The following is an 18,854-nucleotide window of genomic DNA, read 5'->3' as shown; positions in this document are numbered from 1 at the left end:
AAAGTTTGCAGTGTGAAAAGCCACAGTTTGGAGACTATTGGGAATATTTTCCGTGCACGCCTTCCAAGGAAATACCTAGTGGAGGGGTGCGGCCCTTTGGGGTGGTGCAGGGGCAGTGGGGCTGAGAAAGAGGGGAGCTATGGGGAAGGAGAGTGTTTATGACCCCCACTTAGATGCTTGGTTGTTGTTTTAGCTGTTTTTTTCTCCTTAAGAAATATAAACCTCTAGATGGTACCCAGTCGCTGCTGTTAAGTTTTAGTGTTATTGCCATAAATCAAAATAACTCTATTTACTGGGGGGGGAGGGGAGGGCTGGGGATGTTAGAGCTGTGACAGCCAATTTTCTGCAAGCTACGAATGGGGCGCTCATTCTTTTTGTATCTTTGCAGATGATTCAAGCCATACAAGTATTAAGGTTTCATCTGTTGGAATTAGAGAAGGTAATTTCTCTAGCTTTTTTTCTGCTTTTGCTTCCCCCTCATGCCCAAACACACAGAAGGGGAGGGTTCAGAATGGCTGAAGTTCAGGCTTCAGAGACATTTGCATAAACGTCTTTCTTTCTGGTAATTAGTGTCAAGGCCAATCTTTGCGTCCATTTCTCTTTGCAGTTTAATTACAATTTCAGACACTAAAACTGGGATCACAAACGCCCTAGCCTTGTATTCATTCTTAATACCTTGCTGGCTTTGTGTAAGTAGTTGCAGGGCTATGCATCCCCTTAGATGTTTAGAAAGCTATCCTGAATTTGCTTCACAGGTTGTACCTTCTCTTCTTCCTCCTAGTCTTCTTTGCTACCTCTGGGGGGGGGGGGGGGGTTTGTTTAGTTTTAGTGAGTTTCTGGAAGACAGTCTGAGAGCAGCGGCAGGTCAGATACAGGGGGAGAGGCGGAGTGGGAGGAGGAGTGGGCGAGGAGTCTGGAGGAGGCGGTGGGGGAGGCACTTTAAAGGTTCTGCAGAGACAAAGCAGAGTTGATAGTTGTGTCAGTTTCTTCAGTCTGGGAATCCTGCACATATCCCACCTTCACACTCAAGAAAGGGTGTGGGATAACGTGATTTTGCTAGCTGTTCTATAAATCTCAGCAATAAAAACTTAATGCATTGTAATTCAAAGTAACATTAAATTGCAAGCACACTGGGGTTTCTTGTGAATTTTTGCATGTCAGTGATGCCTGGGTCCTGTAAGACACTGCTCCACCTATCCCTAAATATTTTGAAGCATTCTTTTCCCTTAAAAAAATTAATCAGTTTGATACCTTTTTGTGGCTGTAAGGGCTCCCCCCCACACACACATCATATCATGAGTCTTTTTTTTTTTTTTTAAAGGAAGCATCCTAATATATGCTTCTTATAGATAGAAACCCTAATTACCAATGTTAAAGGGACTTGGATTGTCAGGCATATAGCCTATACCAACACAGTACTGGTCCTTTATATACATACACAAATATGTATATTTAATTTTTTTCTTAGACATGTTGGAAAAGGATTTATGATAAAAATAACTGGACAAAATTAAATAGTTTACCTTAAATGTCACCCACGTAGGTCACCTCTTTAATGGCCACGGCCCCAGGAGCAGATGAATTTAACACGGGTGTTGAATATGTTGTAGCCTGTGAAGCATCTTGTCACTGTCAATTTTCTGGGATATCTCTATTTTGCAAGAAAAGAAAGTTATTCCTAATTCTGGATGCGTCTGGGGGTCTCTGGAGGACAATTGCCCTGTGTTTCCCCTATTTAGAAGTTTGGATCTCACAAGGGGGGTGGATTGCACTTGTCAATGTCATTTATGAACTCCTGATTATATTTCCATTTTTTTATTTCTGTCATAATGTAGGTACACGAATTATGTGACAATTTCTGCCACCGGTATATTAGCTGTTTGAAAGGGAAAATGCCTATCGATTTGGTGATAGACGATAGAGAAGGAGGATCAAAATCAGACAGTGAAGATATAACAAGATCAGCAAATCTAACCGACCAGGTATGCGCTTTTCAATTTCAACATCCCTGGGAAAAAAAAAATCTGTATGCATATTGCTTGCTGGATCACTACCACCTCCTTTTATTATTTGCATATGATTAAGTCCCTTTTAGATACATTTCCATCGAAATGAAAATTTTTGAATAATGTGGCTATTATTGCTTCATTAAGGCTGGCTCTGGGATTCGACCTGGAGAGATGAGCTTGTAAAAGCTTTGCCTGCAAACTTGACCTGTTTCTTGTCGCTTTTAATTTTTGTCTTTATTTTATTTACCCTCTACAATAATGGGAGTGTTAACTGCCAGTGACCGCCTCTGGTGGTAGGGCTTTGTTCTGGAGCATTTTTTCCCCCTTCTCTCTCAAAGAAAAGAAAAGTGTAAGGACTGCTTATTTCTTATTTTATTAGGAATAAACCCAAGATAGGTGGTCTGAGAGAGACAGGGAGGGTTTGAAATCTAGCAAATGCTTGCTATTTTCTCCCTGTCTATACGGTTCATTAGCCTGTCTTGTCAGTTTTCCTCGGCCGAACGCTTCTAGACCTCACTGAACATTGCTTTGTGCAGTGCTTGCTGCAAGCTCGCCCATTTTATTGTACTTAATAGAAAAAATAAGACCAGGCCGAGGTTAGAAAAACAGATAAATATGGACGTTTCTCCTCCTCCTTTCCACTCATCCTCCAGCCGGTACGTGCTCTGGGCCCTCTGGGTTGGCAGCTTTCGGAAGCGTCTGCGTCAGGGGCTCCTCGCGACTCCCTCGGTGTGGCGGCGTGGCGGGTGGGGGGACTTCGCGCCGCCCTGCTCTGGCTGCCGGCCTCCGCTGGCTTCGCCCCCTCCTCTCGTCCTCCCTCCAGGCCCTTCTTCCGCTGCTGCGTTGCTAAGTGGGGACGACTTTTATTTGGAGTTGCTGGGGGTGGGGGCAGATTTCTCTCACCCCAACACCAATGTTTGTTCCTAGTCCCTCCGTCACTCCTGTCTCTGTCGGCCCAAAGGAGTTGAGAAAATGCACTGAAAGTGAAAACGTGAGGAGTGGATGAGATGACACAGGGTTCAGGACAGCTTTCGGTTGCGAATTATGGCAGGGCGTCTAGAGATCTGGGTGGCGGGCCTCCTGCGCCTGTCCACCTATAAGTGAAGGCCCTGAGTTGTTTCTCTTTCTGACTTGGCACGTGAGTCCTGTCTTGTGAGAGAGAGCAGCCTGCCTTTGTTAAGCCAAAGGCCAGCCAGTCATACAGAGTTTTCTTTGCACGCTCTGCCATGATCACGGTTGGCCAGCGACTGTCTTGCAGAGTCCTTGCCGAAGTGCCCGACTCCTCGTCTAGGTGTCATCCTCAAGGTTGCTTCTCCCCATATCACTCCCTTCAGTCCCCAACTGGATTTCTCTGGGTGACCCCCTCGGCAGAGGCGGAATTCCTCCTTTTACCCCAAAGAAGTGGAGGGCAGGCAAAGCTGAGCTTTAAAAGCGTCAACGCGCCGGGTCCTTTCTAATTGGCGAGTTACAAACTTTCGGCAGTGTAGACGAGTGCCCGGAACAGGCAGCCTGCGCGATCCTGGCGCGCCCCCCGGTCCCCACCCCCGCCGGCCGCTCGGCCTCCCGCCTGGTTCAGGCTGCCAGCCCTGTCCCCGGAGCAGTTAAATGCAGATTCTGCTGAGGAACCCTCGGGTAGCTGCTGTTGAATAAAAATTGTAATCCAACAAGCCTAACTAGAAAATGGGATTCTAAAAGCTCCGGAGTGCTGGGTACATAAAGCTATTTGAGCAAATTACAAGAATCGCTTAGGGGCATGAATGAAATCAACACTTTAATTGCCTCCAAAATGAAGATTTATACCCCATTTTTCCCAACGAATCATTATTTTATTAAAATCAAAGATAAAGGACCAGAGTTAGGGGTGTTTTAGGGGTACAAAATTGGTAAAACAAAACTGAGTCCTCCCTCCACTCCTTAGGTAAACTTTGGTTACTCAGTTACCTTTATGAGACATGCGGATTGGTGGGCAGTGGTCAGGGGTGAAAACTGGCACTTCATTCTCCTCCCCAACTATAAAATGAGCAGCGTACCTCCCTCCCGGCCGCTTACGAGTGGGGGCTTCGCAGCTCTGGCTAAGCTCGTGGCTCGGTGGGCCTGTGCGCGTGGGCGCGCTCGCGTGACCCTCTCGGGCTCACCGAGGTCTCAGTTGGGCGCAGGGCCGCAAACCCCAAGTGTGTGCTTTGGAATTGTCTGTTTCCCAGAAGCCAGGAGCGAGTGTGCCTGGGCTCCCTTTGGAGAGGGGCGCGCAGAGCGCGGGGCGCACGCGGGACTGTGCCTCAGTCGCGGGGTGGAGTCCCCTGTCCTGGGAGGTGGGGACGGAGGGAAGAGGCACTAGGGCCGCCTCATGGACGCCAGTCCTCCTAACTGGAGCCGGCTCGCCGGCCCCCAGGGGCCGGGCCCGGAAAGGACTGCCTCGCCACCTGTCTGCGAATGCGGCCCAGCCAGTTTGAGCCCCAGTGGCGGGTGTGCTGCGGGCCTGGATGCTTCAGGTGTGGTGCGAACGCGGGGCGTCGTTTGCTCATTAGCCCCTCTGTCTCTAGGGCCTGTGGGCAGTAGGGTTTATTTTATTTTACTTTTCTCCTCGGAGGGCGCGAAGGCTGCCACCCGCGCGGGGACTTGAAATCCACGACTTGGATACCAGCCGATTTCCCGGAGGGCTCAATCGGAGGAAATCCACTTGGCCTTGAGGCGTCCTTAGTTTGGTGCTTTGTTTTTCTCATCAGATTAAGGTGCCCCTAGAAGCCGTAATCCCGCTCTCACCCCACCCTCAACGCCCTCCCCCGACTCCCACTCCCAGACCCCGACGTCCCAGGTCCGAGACTCACCTACCTCGGGCGCAGGCCTCCAGGGCGCCCTCTCCTGACGGCCTCGCTCGCCGCTCGGCACAGTCGCTCCCCACGCCCGGGGCCTGGGGGCAGCGAGGGGCACCCGGCCTTTCCGGCCTCAGCAGGGCGCGAGGGCCGGCTGAGACCCCCGGAGCGGGCGCAGAGGGGGGCCACCGTGCGAGGCGTCGAGGCCAGGGTTGAGCCTGGTTGGCGCAGGGGAAGGACGGAGGGCGCGGGGAGGCGGAGCGCGAGTTTGGGGGACCCAGAGTGGAACTGGGGTCGCCAAGAGGGCTTAGGCGGGGAAGAATCTGGCTGCCAGACGCTGGACTTCAGGCCGCCCTCCAGGAAGAAGCTGTCGAATAAAGCCTTCCTTCCTAGGGCTGTTTGTTTCTCGCCACTCCTTGAATCTAAGCATTTTCCACTCCAAGGACAGTCGCGAGAGGGAGAGGAGAGAGAAGCAAGAGTCCCTGGGGCCCCCGAAGGCCACCAACAGAGGTGGCCAGGCCCCCTCGCAGCGAGCGGGTCTAGCTGAGTCTGTGCTCAGGCGCCAACCCGGGTTCTCCCACAAGCAGGGGGAGGCAAAGAAAAGGTCCCTTTGGATTACAATTTTTATTCAACAGCAGCTCTCCGGGGGGTCCTCGGCTGAATCTGCATTTAACAGCTCCTGTTCGAGGGCTGGTGGGCTGCGCAGGGCGCCCTGTTGCATGTTAATCTAGATTTGTCTCTGACATCTGGGGAGAAGTAATGTGGCTCCCGGAGATGGAGCCAGAAAGCCACGCTCGCCAGGCAGGTTAAATGCCGAGCGCTGCTGAGCTCCCCGGGGAGGGGTGACCGCGCCCGGGCTGCGCGGCCCAGGCCGGAGAGCAGCAGGCTTCCGGGCCTCTGGGATCAGGGGCGGCCCTGAGCCAGTGCGCCTTGGTTTCCCAGTGGGGCCGGGGAACCCAGGTGGCAAGTGTTTTATTTGAAGAGTCCAGAACGTTGTTTCTAAAGCATCGTTTGAGATGACCGTCTTAAAACTGAACTTGAACTTGACAGAAAACACCCCTTCCCTGCAAAGTGGGATGGGGACATGTCCAAGGGAGATTTAAGCTTTCTCTTTTGAGGAGGTGTTGCTTAGGGATGGGGAGGCCTAATAGTCTTCATTTATTGGATCCACTGCTTTAGGAAAAAAAAAAAAAAGATGAGGCCAAGGGATATTTACTAATACTAGGAATGCAAGCAATTTTGTTTTCATCCATTGAGAAAAACTGGACACAAACATGGAGGGATAAGAAAATATCAATTAGTTTGTTTCTAAATGCTTAACACATGGACACAACTTATTTAAATTGTAAGTGCTTTTAGGGTCTCACTTAATGTCTTAATCTTGGAACCTCTGAGTCCACAGGCCTTGAAGGCCGTGGAGTCTTAGAATAATCTGACTTTACTTTTGATTATTGTTGTGAGTCATGTGGGATACTCTTAATTCCTCTTGAAATATGTCAGAGGGAAATTATGGCAAGATTCTCTTTAATGATTAAATAATAAGGTGTTGACTGCTTGTCACTACAGTCGCTAATTGGGATGTTCATTCTAGGCCCTTTGTTGCTTAGTATCCTTTGATTTCAAAGATAGTTGTTTACCAGGTGTGTTTTTATTGTTTTCTGATTGGCTCCTTGGGTGTATTTATGTGTGACTGTCAGAGTAGGGATGTATTGATTCTTATTAGGGGCATGCCAAAAACATTTGAGAGGAAAAAAAAAAGTGGTACAGAGTCAATGCAGATAGGTTGAGATCGATTACATTTTTAAATGTCTCAGAGTCTAAATGTTAATGCTGTGAAAGTTATTCCCCTTTCCTAGTTTCTCTCTCCCTATCACAGTAGAAGTCCCCAGTGCGAGCTCTATGGTTAGTAGAAAGCAATGATACTAATGCTACTTTGTAAAAGTAAAGCCCCGTAACAGTAACTATTGTTCAGTGATTTAACTAGCTCTGTGGCAATAGGTCACTCAAATAGCAGTTCCTCTCCCACCAGAGTGACTCCATGGCTCATGATTTAGAAATATATAGAGTGGTTGTGATGACTCTTGGTATCGGTCCTAACTTAGAGATTTTTAGTAGAAAACACGAAATTTAACTAGCAGAAGAAAGAAGGAAGAAGAAAAGGTTTTAAAATAAGGGCCTTGCTTTCAAAAAAAAGTAACTGAAATATCATGCTATAATGGCCCAACTTTGAAAATAAACAAATTTTAAATCATTATGTTTTCAAACACTCGTATGTTTAAATGTTAAAATGTTTGTCATAGTCCAAAAGATTTAAAACACAGCTGTTGCCGGGTGACGGACGGAAAATTATGCAGTAAAACTCCGTACTCTTAAAAACAAAGACTATTTGTGGTCCCATAGTAGAAATATAGGTTTTTTTTTTAAGGCCAAGCAGATAGACTACAGTTTTACCAAGAGGCCTATGTTATAAAACTAGCTTACCTTCCCTCGCAGGTAGAGTTGGAGAAACTGAAGAATGCATAACAAGTTGTATTAAAACACATATAAATGAAAATGCCGTCAAATGAATTCGAGTGAAGTATTTTCACATTGGTAATGCTATGCTTGCCATTGCAATAGCAATATTTTCTCATGAAACATAAATATGTCAAACCAACATGAAATGCTTAAGTTTTAATAAATGAGCATTTAATAATCAAACACAACCTGAGTATGTATACAGAAACTTTTAAAGAAAAGTCGGCGTACAGCCAAATTCCTATAGGGACTAGCAGGGGAATGATCAAAAAACAGACACAAAATAAGACTTCCTGTAAGAAGGTCTATAATTCAAAATTATTTGACTCCACTGTCATGGAAATAGTTGAAGGATAGTAAATTGATACCATTCTCAGTCATTTTTGTTACACAGTCTTAAATGTTTGCAACTGTAGCATTTTCCATGGCCTTTTTTGGATTATGATATCTGTCGTATTTGTATCAAAGTAGCACTTGAGTTTATGTTATAATCGAAACAGACATTTTTGCCATTTCTCCTGAGTGCAAAAAATTAATTTAATATTTTTAAATGACATCAAAACTATGGGAAAGTCTTCTTTTACAAATAAAGAAATAAAAATAGAATACATGTGACATAGTGTTTCTGACAGTTGTGCAGATGTTAGGCCTAAAAGTTTTCAAAATCCTTAGTAAAACAATACTGCTTTAAGTCACGTAGGGCTTGGTGTCCTTAATAGGCAGGAAACCTCAGGATATGTACCTGTTAAAAGGTTAAGGTCTAAAACATAAAATACAGGTTCCCAATTTGAATTTAAATAATTATTCCAGGATTTGACTTTGGGGATCCAGTAAAGTTTTGGATATTTTACTATCTTTCACATTTGTGAATAAACCTAACATGTATGAGATCAATTTTGAAAAATTCAAGCAGATGAGTATGTATATGTATGTAGTGGAAAAGATAAAAAGTCTCCTTCACTGTATCCTTAATTTAATATACCATGATTTCAGGATTATGGGAATTTGGGAAAGCTTATTGAAGTCTTAAACAGCTTCTCCAGAAAGTAGAGCTATACCTTTATCGGGAAACTGCTGGATTTCCCACACTTCTAAAGCTGACATTTTAATAAATGGTATAAAAGATACTACATGAAATAAGCAAGAATACATTCATTTAACTATTTGTCACTAGAATCCAATTTCAATCAATTTAATGCATTCATGTGTGCAGAATTAAAGCAATTGGCAACACTTTGCTACACTCTCTCTGAACACTCTTTTTCCAAATAGCATTTCTTAATCTAGGAAATATGTTCTTGTTAAAGGGAAATACAAGAGTGCAAATATTTTTAAATGATTTTATATTTCTGGGCTTCTTGGTTCAGAAGTCCTAAAACCAAATAAAACATATCATGAAGAGTTTATTCTTTACTGAAAAAAATGCTTATTTCTACATTTATTGAATTATACACCTGTTGTTTATTGGTATCATGAGTATATACAGTTAAATACAAATTATAACCAGAACTAAGTCATTAACTCTAAGACATGCAATAACCATGTTCTGGCTTTTTGATTCTCCACTGTATATAGTATAAACCAATGCAGGATAAATAAGTTGTGAAAATAAATTTTATATTATTTACAATCCTCAAAAATACATTTTTACCCTTGATAGTCTTTATGACTCCATTTATAATTAAAGGGATTTATAAAGATGAGGTAAAGAACTTTGAATGAAGTGTTGTTTCTTTAAAAAAAATTTAAATGGTGTTTTTCCATAGAAAGGAAATGCTGTTTCTAAGTTTTCTAAGTAATACTTATAAAATGACTGCAACTTTTTATGAGTTTAACAAGTTTAAGCATCATTTTATAGTCTTCTTTTTTTCCTTCATTTTGACACAATATCAAGTCTTAAATTTTACAATGGATTTAAACATACATGATTCCAACTCATTTAGAAAATAGTAGTACGTAAATAATTAGCATTTTGAGTGATATTAGAAGTTATTCCCTGACAACATATGCTGGCTTAGAATTAATTGTTATGATGAATTCCCAATTCTCTAGATTTTTCCTTACACTTTACAACACAACATAATCACATGTTCATTATTCATTAGTTTTAAGTGTCTGGGTTGTTGATTGTTATTTAGCAAGACAGAACTATAGCTCTTTCTTTTTCTTATCATTTTCTCTCCACTGATTGGCAAGCCTCCTATGCCTGAGATTTGAACTTGAAATAGTTTGCTAGGCTTCCCTATTTGAGTATTTTGTGGGTTGTTACCCACACGTGGGTTTGTTTTCCTGAGAAGATGAAAAATGTTACTCACTTTAGAACAGGAGTGAATAGAAACCAAAGTCATCAAATATTCCCAAACCCCTTTGTTTTACAATTAGGTGAAAAACTGAAAACTGTTATTCTTGTTTGCTTTCCCCAGGGCTGTGAATACTTGATATAAAGATTCATATCAGCCTCTTTGTGTTCTTCCTCTTAAGGCCTTAATGTTTGTTTTCAGTGACTGGATTCTTAACTGATAGTCCATATTTGGTCCCAGACCTCCATGATTTGCATTTTATTCTGCATTTGCATTCACATTATGTCCCATAGAAACTCTTTAAAGTCAAGTGTGTTTATGACTATTATGAAACTCTGGAAAATGAAGTTTGTAATGAAACCGACATAGTCGTCAAAAGGACAATGAAGAGAGCAATTTGATGTAAACCCAGAGTTTCCTTATCCCATCCCAACTTGTAAAAAGGCTTATCTCTCTTCTTTTGAAAATATTAGAAGTTGAATTAATAAGAATTTCTTTGACAATAACACTCCTCCTAATGGCTCCTTAACTATTTGTATGTGTTCTCAAATGTTAACTTAATTTGATAGACAAGCTATAATTAACTGTGACCTATAGTGTTTTCTGTAATTCAGAGACTATTCCTTAGTGATCTGAAAACTTAATTTCATACTAAATGGTGTACAATGTCTGAAGATCTAGAAGCCTACTTCCACTATTTACAAGAAGTCGAAATAGTTTATGTGTCTCCAGGGCTTCAAAAGGGAGATACTTCAGAGATGGAGACTAACAATTTTACTATGTAAAGCCCTAGCAGACTAACTACTGCACATGGGTTCTTTTTAAATTTTTGTTCCGTAGTAACCTTCCTTTCTATGCACTGCAGTTAAAATTACCTATACAATGAAAGGAATCTATGTGTTTCATGGGACAAAAACTCATACTTGACATTTTAAATCTAGTTATTTCATTGATTAAAAAAAAAAAAAAAAACCCCAAAAACAAACCAGTAGTGTACAGAGAGAATTAAGAATTGCAGGAAATAGGTAAAATGCTATTAGCTATGATGCAACAATCACAATAGAAACTTTAGCAATACAACTAAATTGGACATTTTACATTTAGTTGGAGCCTTTATTTGAAAGTTCCCATCTGATCTGGGATTCTTTTAATGCCCCCTGCCTGCTCCCCACTTAAGAATATTTTAGTGTAAGAACTTCGTAATAACTCACCATTGGACATTACTTTTATTTGAAATTGTTCATTCATAAGAGATTCTGTCTCATGAGTAACCACCCTGCCCTTCACTCTTGAACAGTTCGGATAAATGTATTATTTATTTACAGTCTATTGTATACATTATTTATGGGAAATATGCTATAACTCTACAGAGCATATGGAATTTATCTTTTTAAGATATGGCTGGCATCTCTGCCAAGATTGGCATAGCCCTGAGTAGATAAGATTACCCTCATTGTACAGATAAATATATCTTTTAGAGTCATTACATGTTAGCATTCCATAATTCCAGGTGCAAATAAATGCATTTTCAACTTTCATTTTAATTGTCATCATTTCCTTGGCTCCAGCTTCTACCAAAGAGAATCTGGAATTTTAAAATTTGAATTGATCTGTGTTCTAAATTAATATGTTTGGGGAGTAAAATAAGGTACTGAGCAGCAGAATCATTTAACCATTTCATTTCTATTAGCTTGCTTCCTGTCCCTTACTTAATGGGTTAGAATTTTCTGAATAATCATGTCCATGACATTTTTAACACTGGTTGTACAATTGGTGGCTTGGCCTATTGTTTCACCATATTCAGGCACTTTATAAACTGTGTTCAAAACAAAACCACCAAGGAAAATGTCAGGCTCATTGTGCCCTGCACTTCCTTGCACAAAATAATAGAGACATGTAGACTGTGTTTGTTCTGTGCATATCAAGTATATTGTTGGTGTTCAAGTATTTTTTTATTCTAATAATTATTCAAAGCCAGTAACAATCTGCATTTGAGTGAGTATAAACATTTTTATTCTGGAATTTGGGATTTGCAGCAACTCAATTTTATTTTCCAAATTACCCTGCCATTTCAATTAGGTGCATTGTTCTTCACTCTACTGTTTCGACATTCTAGAGGTTTGCTTGCCACCTAAGAGAGAGAGTTGTTTGAGTGTTTAATATTTATTGAGTGCATGTAAAGAACATGCCAATAGAAAAAAGAAGAAGAATGAAACATTAACAAATCAATTATGGGGCTTTTCTTCAATTGTAGTATACTTCTAATACTCCAAATACTCTATAACTGTTAAAATAATATGAATAGCCTCAAGAATAATAGCCCTGGGTATCGGGGAAGAATGGTATTCTGATTAACTGAATTTCCTTAAAAAGTGCACCGATGGTACAGCTCAGTCTCCTGCTTCTGGAATTCAGTTGCTTTCGTTGATCTCTCTGTTAAACGCCTAGAACTACAGAAAACGTGGCCAAACTAGGAACCAGAAATGCAAATTAAATTTCAAGATGCTTTGAAAAACGGCGCTCTAATGATTTTACTGAGATGGATAATGAAGAAAAGGGAATCATCTATTCCCTACCTCCAAATTTCACACTGTGAGAGGGCTTGAAAATTCAAATATCCCTAAGGAATGATGATACTTGGAAAATAAGATTTGATTGAAAATATGAAAACTGGCAGGGCTTCTTAAAAAAAAAACAACAGGAAAATTAGAAAATACCCTGTTGCTAAATGTTAGTGGAAATCAGTGGCAATTGTCAATTTCCGTGATTCTTTTATCCAAAGCATAATGCTATAAAGTAGTAGAATAAAACATGACTGCATTTTGGCTGAATTCTTATTTCCTTCTCGCATCAAAACTGTGATGTGAGAAAAAAAGTTTTCTGGTTTGAGAGTTTAGAAGTAGAAGAGAGAAGACTTGAGAGTGATGAAGGGTCCATGCATGCTCAGTCGAGTCCGACTCTTTGCAACTGCATGAAACTGTAGTCCACCAGGCGCCTCTGTTTATGGGGTTTCCCAGGCAGGAATACTGGAATGGATTGTCATTCCCTTCTCCAGGGAGTCTTTCTGACCCAGGCATCAAACCCGTGTCTCCTGCATTGGCAGGTAGAATCTTTACCACTGAACCACCCCAGTGATGAAGGGTGTTGATGGTAATTTTGAGTTACACAACCTTTCAGGTTGGCAGTGTCTCAATAGAGTATATACACAGTGCAAGCTGTCTGTGAGGGGGCAAGTCATTTCATCTCCAGGAGCCTCAGTTTTGTCATCTGTAACATGGCGATAAAGAACCCACTATATTGAGCCTCTGTAAGAACTAAATAGCATTGCGTGTAAAACATTTATAACAGTAAACCCTAAACAGTGCTTTCCGTAATATTTTATCTCCTTACTCGTATTTGGCCCAACCTTCAACAACATGAATCTGATTTGAGACGAGAAGATTGGGTAGCTGTTTATTTTATAGGCCATCATATAATCATAGAGTTTAAGCGAAATACTGTCTTAATTCCTATTAGGAGGGGTGGCTATTGTTCTGATTTCATCATAATGGGAAAGAGGACTGGCCACTCAGATATGTGGCTGAGATAAGACAATGAATCACTACAGATTTGTTTTCAAGTTCAACTTCAAATAACAGTTATGTGCATATCTTGTACTTTATCCCCACATTTCTGAGTGCACATGCTTCCTGGCTGAGGTCCAGTTGCTTACAAGATCTCAGTATCTACTTGTACTCAGGATACAGTGTTTTTGGCCTTATCTGGATGTTCTTTTTGCTAGGGTGGTTGCCTACAAAATTTGTGGTTTGAAGTTGTTATATATAAGACACTTTTGAGTTTATTTTATCTTAATTTGTTTGTAGAATGAGGCGGACAGAATACTGAGTTACAAATGTAAAATCAAACATTGGGAAGCAAGCTATCTTATGAAAGGGACTTTATAACACCAGGTATGCTGGCATATAATTTACGGATTCTTCTGCCACTCCTAAATAGCAAAGATAGAAACTCCTCTAACTTTCAGCAGAAAAATCTCAGCAGATAAATGAAGAGTAAGGTTTGAATTATTTAGTTACAAATATTTGGAAATATAGTGGTGGCAGTTGGATTAGAGGGTTTTTTAAAAACACAACTCTGAATTATAGTTCACAGGTACAATTTCAGGTGTAGAAGCATATAGAGTCAAGCATTAAAATAGGATTTTTTTTTTTTATTAGTAGTATGCCAGCCATAATACATAGCACAGGAAAAGGAAAAGTTACAAAACATAGATTATATACTTTTACTAAGATTCTTCTTTTATTACATACTTTTACTAAGGGCTTCCCTAGTGGCTCAGACGGTAAAGAATTTGCCTGCAATACGGCAGACCAGGTTCAATCCCTGGGTCAGGAAGATCCCACCCACTCCAGTATTCTTGCCTGGGGAATTTCAAGGACAGAAGAGCCTGGCGGGCTACAGCCCATGGAGGTGCAAAGTTATCATCTACAGATGATAATATGTTACAGTAGATATGACAGAGCTACCAACACACACACACACTAAGATTCTTAGTGTAATGAGGCTTTATATTCTCCTTTGTTCTCCACAACAAACTGCTAATAGAATTTGTTTGTTTTTCCATTTATTTTTATTAGTTGGAGGCTAATTACTTTACAATATTGTAGTGGTTTTTGCCATACATTGACATGAATCAGCCATGGATTTACATGTGTTCCCCATCCCGATCCCCCATCCCCACCCCCCCCCATCCCATCCCTCTGGGTCTTCCCAGTGCACCAGCCCTGAGCACTTGTCTCATGCATCCAACCTGGGCTGGTGATCTGTTTCACCCTTGATAGTATACTTGTTTCAATGCTGTTCTCTCAGAACATCCCACCCTCGCCTTCTCCCACAGAGTCTAAAAGTCTGTTCTGTACATCTGTGTCTCTTTTTCTGTTTTGCATATAGAGTTATTATTACTATCTTTTTAAATTCCATATATATGCATGAGTATACTGTATTGGTCTTTATCTTTCTGGCTTACTTCACTCTGTATAATGGGCTCCAGTTTCATCCATCTCATTAGAACTGATTCAAATTAATTCTTTTTAATGGCTGAGTAATGTTCCATGGTGTATATGTACCACAGCTTCTTTATCCAGATGAGTAACCTAGCATCTGTTAAGCATCTGTTAATAGAATTTGAACATTCAGTGTACTTGAATCATTTCTAGGTTACTCGTCTGCCTTTCAGTTTTGAGATTTGGGTAAAACTGTTTTCACCTCTTGGTAGCTGTTTCCCTTTGCTTGTAATTACCCTGTTTCCTTGTAAATGGTCTGAATGTCCCTACCCCAGGTAGAAATCTATACTGTCTTCTCAGACCATAATGGGGTCACTAGGGGATAGTGCTGGCATTGATTCTCAATGTTGAAAAATTGTGCAAAATGTATCAGTGCCATGTGGGTATCAGGAAAACATTTGGGATATTTTGGGTGGTGTTTTATATTTATAGTCATTTTCCTTTGTATTGTCAATTCATGTATCATTTCCTGGATGAATTAATTCAACTCTACAGATTAGTAATGACCCGAGCATATAAGAGTTGTGACCTGAAAGATATCAGACTGTGGGAAAGTAAGATTTTGAGGAGTATTCAGGAGTGACCCGTTGTGCTGAGCCTGTTTTCTAGGCTCATTTCTGCCTTGACTATTGGGAGAAGAAGACATGGGGATTTGCAGGAGAGTGGGCAAAATATTTAAGGGCTAGGAGACTTAAAAGATGTACCTGGCTGCCTAGCTGCTTTAGATTCTATGACAGTGTAATTAAAAACACTAAAATCAGTTCTTTCCACGTTCTTTTGCATTATTCCTCGTGCACGTGATGGGTGTATGGGGCTGTGTCTACAAGAACGTGCACTTGTGTGTCTCCTCACATCTGAACCTGAGGCTTCAGTGATTCCTGGAGCTCAGACAATCACCTGATACAAAACTTTTCATTTAAAGATGAAATTACTCCCTGGAGAATTTTCACCAAAGGCAAAAAAGCACAAAAATTCTTCTCCTCCTCTCTACATGCCTCATTACACAGAGATAGAGGATTCAATGTTTGAAAAATTATCATTTTTGTAGGTTTTATTTGTGGGACGTGAGAACTGGGAAATATAGAACTCAATTTAACAGATGCCATCTCTGCCTTCACAAACGCCCCACTCCTGCTATCACACAATCAGATGTGTGTGTGTGTAAATGCATATGCATATATATGTATATATATTTAAAGCAATACATCAGAGTTACTATGTTGTAAAGATTTTAGAACTCTATTCGATGCTCAGTTAGACACACTTATTCTGTGTGTCAGGATACCGGCCAGCACCAGTGTCATGAGCACCATAACTAAGGGATAATTGGCTAGTTGTCAAGACGCGTTTTTAGATGAAAAGTTCACAATGGCAAGTACGGTGGGGCTGCCCTGTGAGAAGAGGAAGTGTGTTGTCTTGGGGTGAGCCACAGACGCTGAGATGGGCTGCTGAATCCCATTGTCTCACCACTAATTTACCATCTGCCCTGAGTCACCAAAATTACCCTCAGGCCTCTATTAAGTGGGAGTAATAAGCACATTTTATCGCAGCATTAAAAGGGGGCCCAACAAGAACCCTGGCGGCCTGCAGACTTGGCCACTGGCAGGTTGTGGGTGTGGGGACAGGGAAGGAAATGAGAAAAAGGAGGAGAAGTGTGTGAGGGAGATAACCTTTAAAAAAAAAAAGCCCACCTCCCCCGGGGAGGTGCGTGGGAGCCACCACCAGGGACCGCCCCAGACTCCAACCAGCACGACAGTCACCTCCCAAACTTTATCACCTTTCTGCAGGACAGAGGGTGAACTTACAAAAGGTTCTGCCTCCGGACCATTCCCTGAGCTCATCTCAATGTGGCCCTGGTCCATAGCACGTGTTCAGGCTGCGGTCTTAATCTGTGAGCTTCTGGTGTTTAAAAACATCTGAAAGCTTGAAAGGGAAGGGGGCAGTTTTACTGTCTTAAAACAAAACATCCTGCTCCAACCTGTCATGGTTAAATGAATTTTGCTTAATGATTTCCAGGGATATTTTTGGAAATCCGTATAAAGAATTTTACATTTTCTTGGAATTAACTGAATTTGCAGCTGTGTGGTAAGTTTTGAGAGGCGCAGGCTTTCCCTTGGGCTCTAATAAACTGAAGGTGTGATCTGGTGGCCGAGTGTGTTAGAGACCTTATCTGGTTTGTTTTGGTTACTGAGCACATTTGCCAGTGGGACCCACCAAGATCTTCAAAGAGGGGGTCTCAGCATAGCAGACTTTAGATACTCATAAATAAAAAGTTTGAGATCCCCAGCTTCTCAGCTTCATGTCCATGCAGGTAACACATTTCCCTTTTCATGGGGTACCTGCACAGTTTGTCCTTATCACTCTGCATATGGGTCTGTCTGGTGCCTCTTCCTCATTTGGCACCATTGACTGAGAGACACATGAAGAATCTTTAAAGATACTAAGAGACACTGTTTAGACAGAGGTGAGAAGTCTAGTGGTGTGTGTGCTTAGTCACTCAGTTGGGTCCAGCTCTTTGCGACCCCATGGGCTGTAGCCCGCCAGACTCCTCTTTCCATGGGGATTCTCCAGGCAAAACTGCTGGAGTGGGTTTCCATTTCCTTCTCCAGGGGAATCTTCCCAGCCCAGGGATCAAACCCAGGCCTCCTGCATTGCGGGCAGATTCTTTACTTTCTGAGCCACCAGGGAAGTCTAGTGAAGGGGGCCTCATTAGATAATGGTTAGGCCGGCAGTGTGGGATGGTGGTGTTCGGTGAGCCCTTTGGCGCGGCCTCGTGGACTGGTGCAGGTGTGTGTGTATGGACATGTACAGATGAGGGAGAGCAAGCCTGTGTATACACACATTGCTGCATCCCCCGTGTAGACTGGGACTTCCCTGGTCTGGAGGGAAGCAAGCCAGCTCTTTCAGGTCACTAGAGATCACTTACTAAAGAGACCCTGGTGGTTTGAAAAAGTAAATGTACTTCGCCAAAGAGAAAGCAGCCTGTTGATAGGTGTGGACTGAACTTCAGATTTTGAATACCGTGATCATTTCATCAATTTCTACCTAGCTGCTAGCTGACCTCTTCAGAGACAAGATCACGAGGCTCTCATTTATCCACTTTTTTCCCCCCCCAGTGGGACTGGTAGTGTAGAGGTTTTGAAGAAAAAAAAACCTCACTGTTTTGGTTTGCAAAAAAAAAAAAAAAAATGATTCTGGCGTCCTACTGATGTGATGAAAAACCAAGTGCAAAAAAAGTCAAAGTGCTTTGTAGACTGTAAAGTGATTTATAAATATTAGGTATCAAATGAAACTTGATGGGGTGGGGAGGAGCAAACCACCTGTAAAATCATGTTATTTGAAGGTGAAAATAAGATCAGTTTGCATTCCCTGAGCACACACCAGCTGGGAGATAGCCCAAGGCATACTGAGCTGAACATGAAGCCAGCTTGGGTTAACCGTTCTTTCCAGAAGGTCTATAAACTGAGTACACCTGTATGTAGATATTTTAGGATTGACTAGGTCAACCTATGTTGTTTCATTAGTGTTGTAACTTTATTATTGTCACATTAAAAGCTATTGTAGGTGCCACCTATTGGGTACTTGCTGCATGCCTGGAAATTGATGCTTGCTGTGTCTGCAGAGAAGTATTTTTTTTAATCCTCATTTACGGATTAGGACATTAAGAGTGAGGGAGGTTGTGACTTGTCTTCAGACAGTGTAAGTGGTCTAGGATATGTCTGGCTGCAAGTTTACTTTCTTTTGCCTGTGTTATTTTGCAACTGAGTATTATATTTTTTACAGTGGTTTGTGTTTGTGTGAATAGAAGGGAGGTGTTTTTAAATTGTGCATGTCTTTTTTTTTTGATGCTTTATGATGTCTAATGCTGGAGATCACAGTATCAGGTGACAACAGAGATCCCCTATAAATCACTTAAGTGATTTGTTTATTCATCGAAAAACATATTTGTGTCTAATGTGGTACAGACATTCTTCTGGGATAGAGGGCATTAGAATGAAGATATAGCCCAGGACTTCAGAACATTTATGGTATAGAATTGTAGACAGACTCAACAGATCATCATGGAACTTTGCGAGAGTGAAATAATAGACATGTGTGTGAGGGGTTCTCAGTGAGGGGAGCCTCATTCATCCTGAGGGAAGTGTGTGTGTGTGT

The 18,854-nt window shown here is 41.7% G+C and overlaps 1 protein-coding gene across 2 annotated transcripts in view; it reads left to right on the top strand.

Moving 5' to 3' along the window:
- The window catches only part of MEIS1 (Meis homeobox 1), a 142,974-nt gene that overhangs the window by 5,858 nt on the left and 118,262 nt on the right, over positions 1–18,854 (top strand). For both annotated transcript variants that reach the window (XM_061155176.1, XM_061155177.1), the window contains exons 5-6: positions 389–439; positions 1,836–1,982. In XM_061155176.1, coding sequence (XP_061011159.1) covers positions 389–439; positions 1,836–1,982 — 198 coding nt within the window. The remainder of the gene's footprint in view (positions 1–388; positions 440–1,835; positions 1,983–18,854) is intronic.

This window comes from Dama dama, chromosome 11 (genome assembly GCF_033118175.1).
Source record: "Dama dama isolate Ldn47 chromosome 11, ASM3311817v1, whole genome shotgun sequence".
Classification (NCBI taxonomy): Eukaryota; Metazoa; Chordata; class Mammalia; order Artiodactyla; family Cervidae; genus Dama; species Dama dama.
Note: the sequence above shows the minus strand (reverse complement) of the source record. Positions and strands in the feature narration are given on the sequence as shown.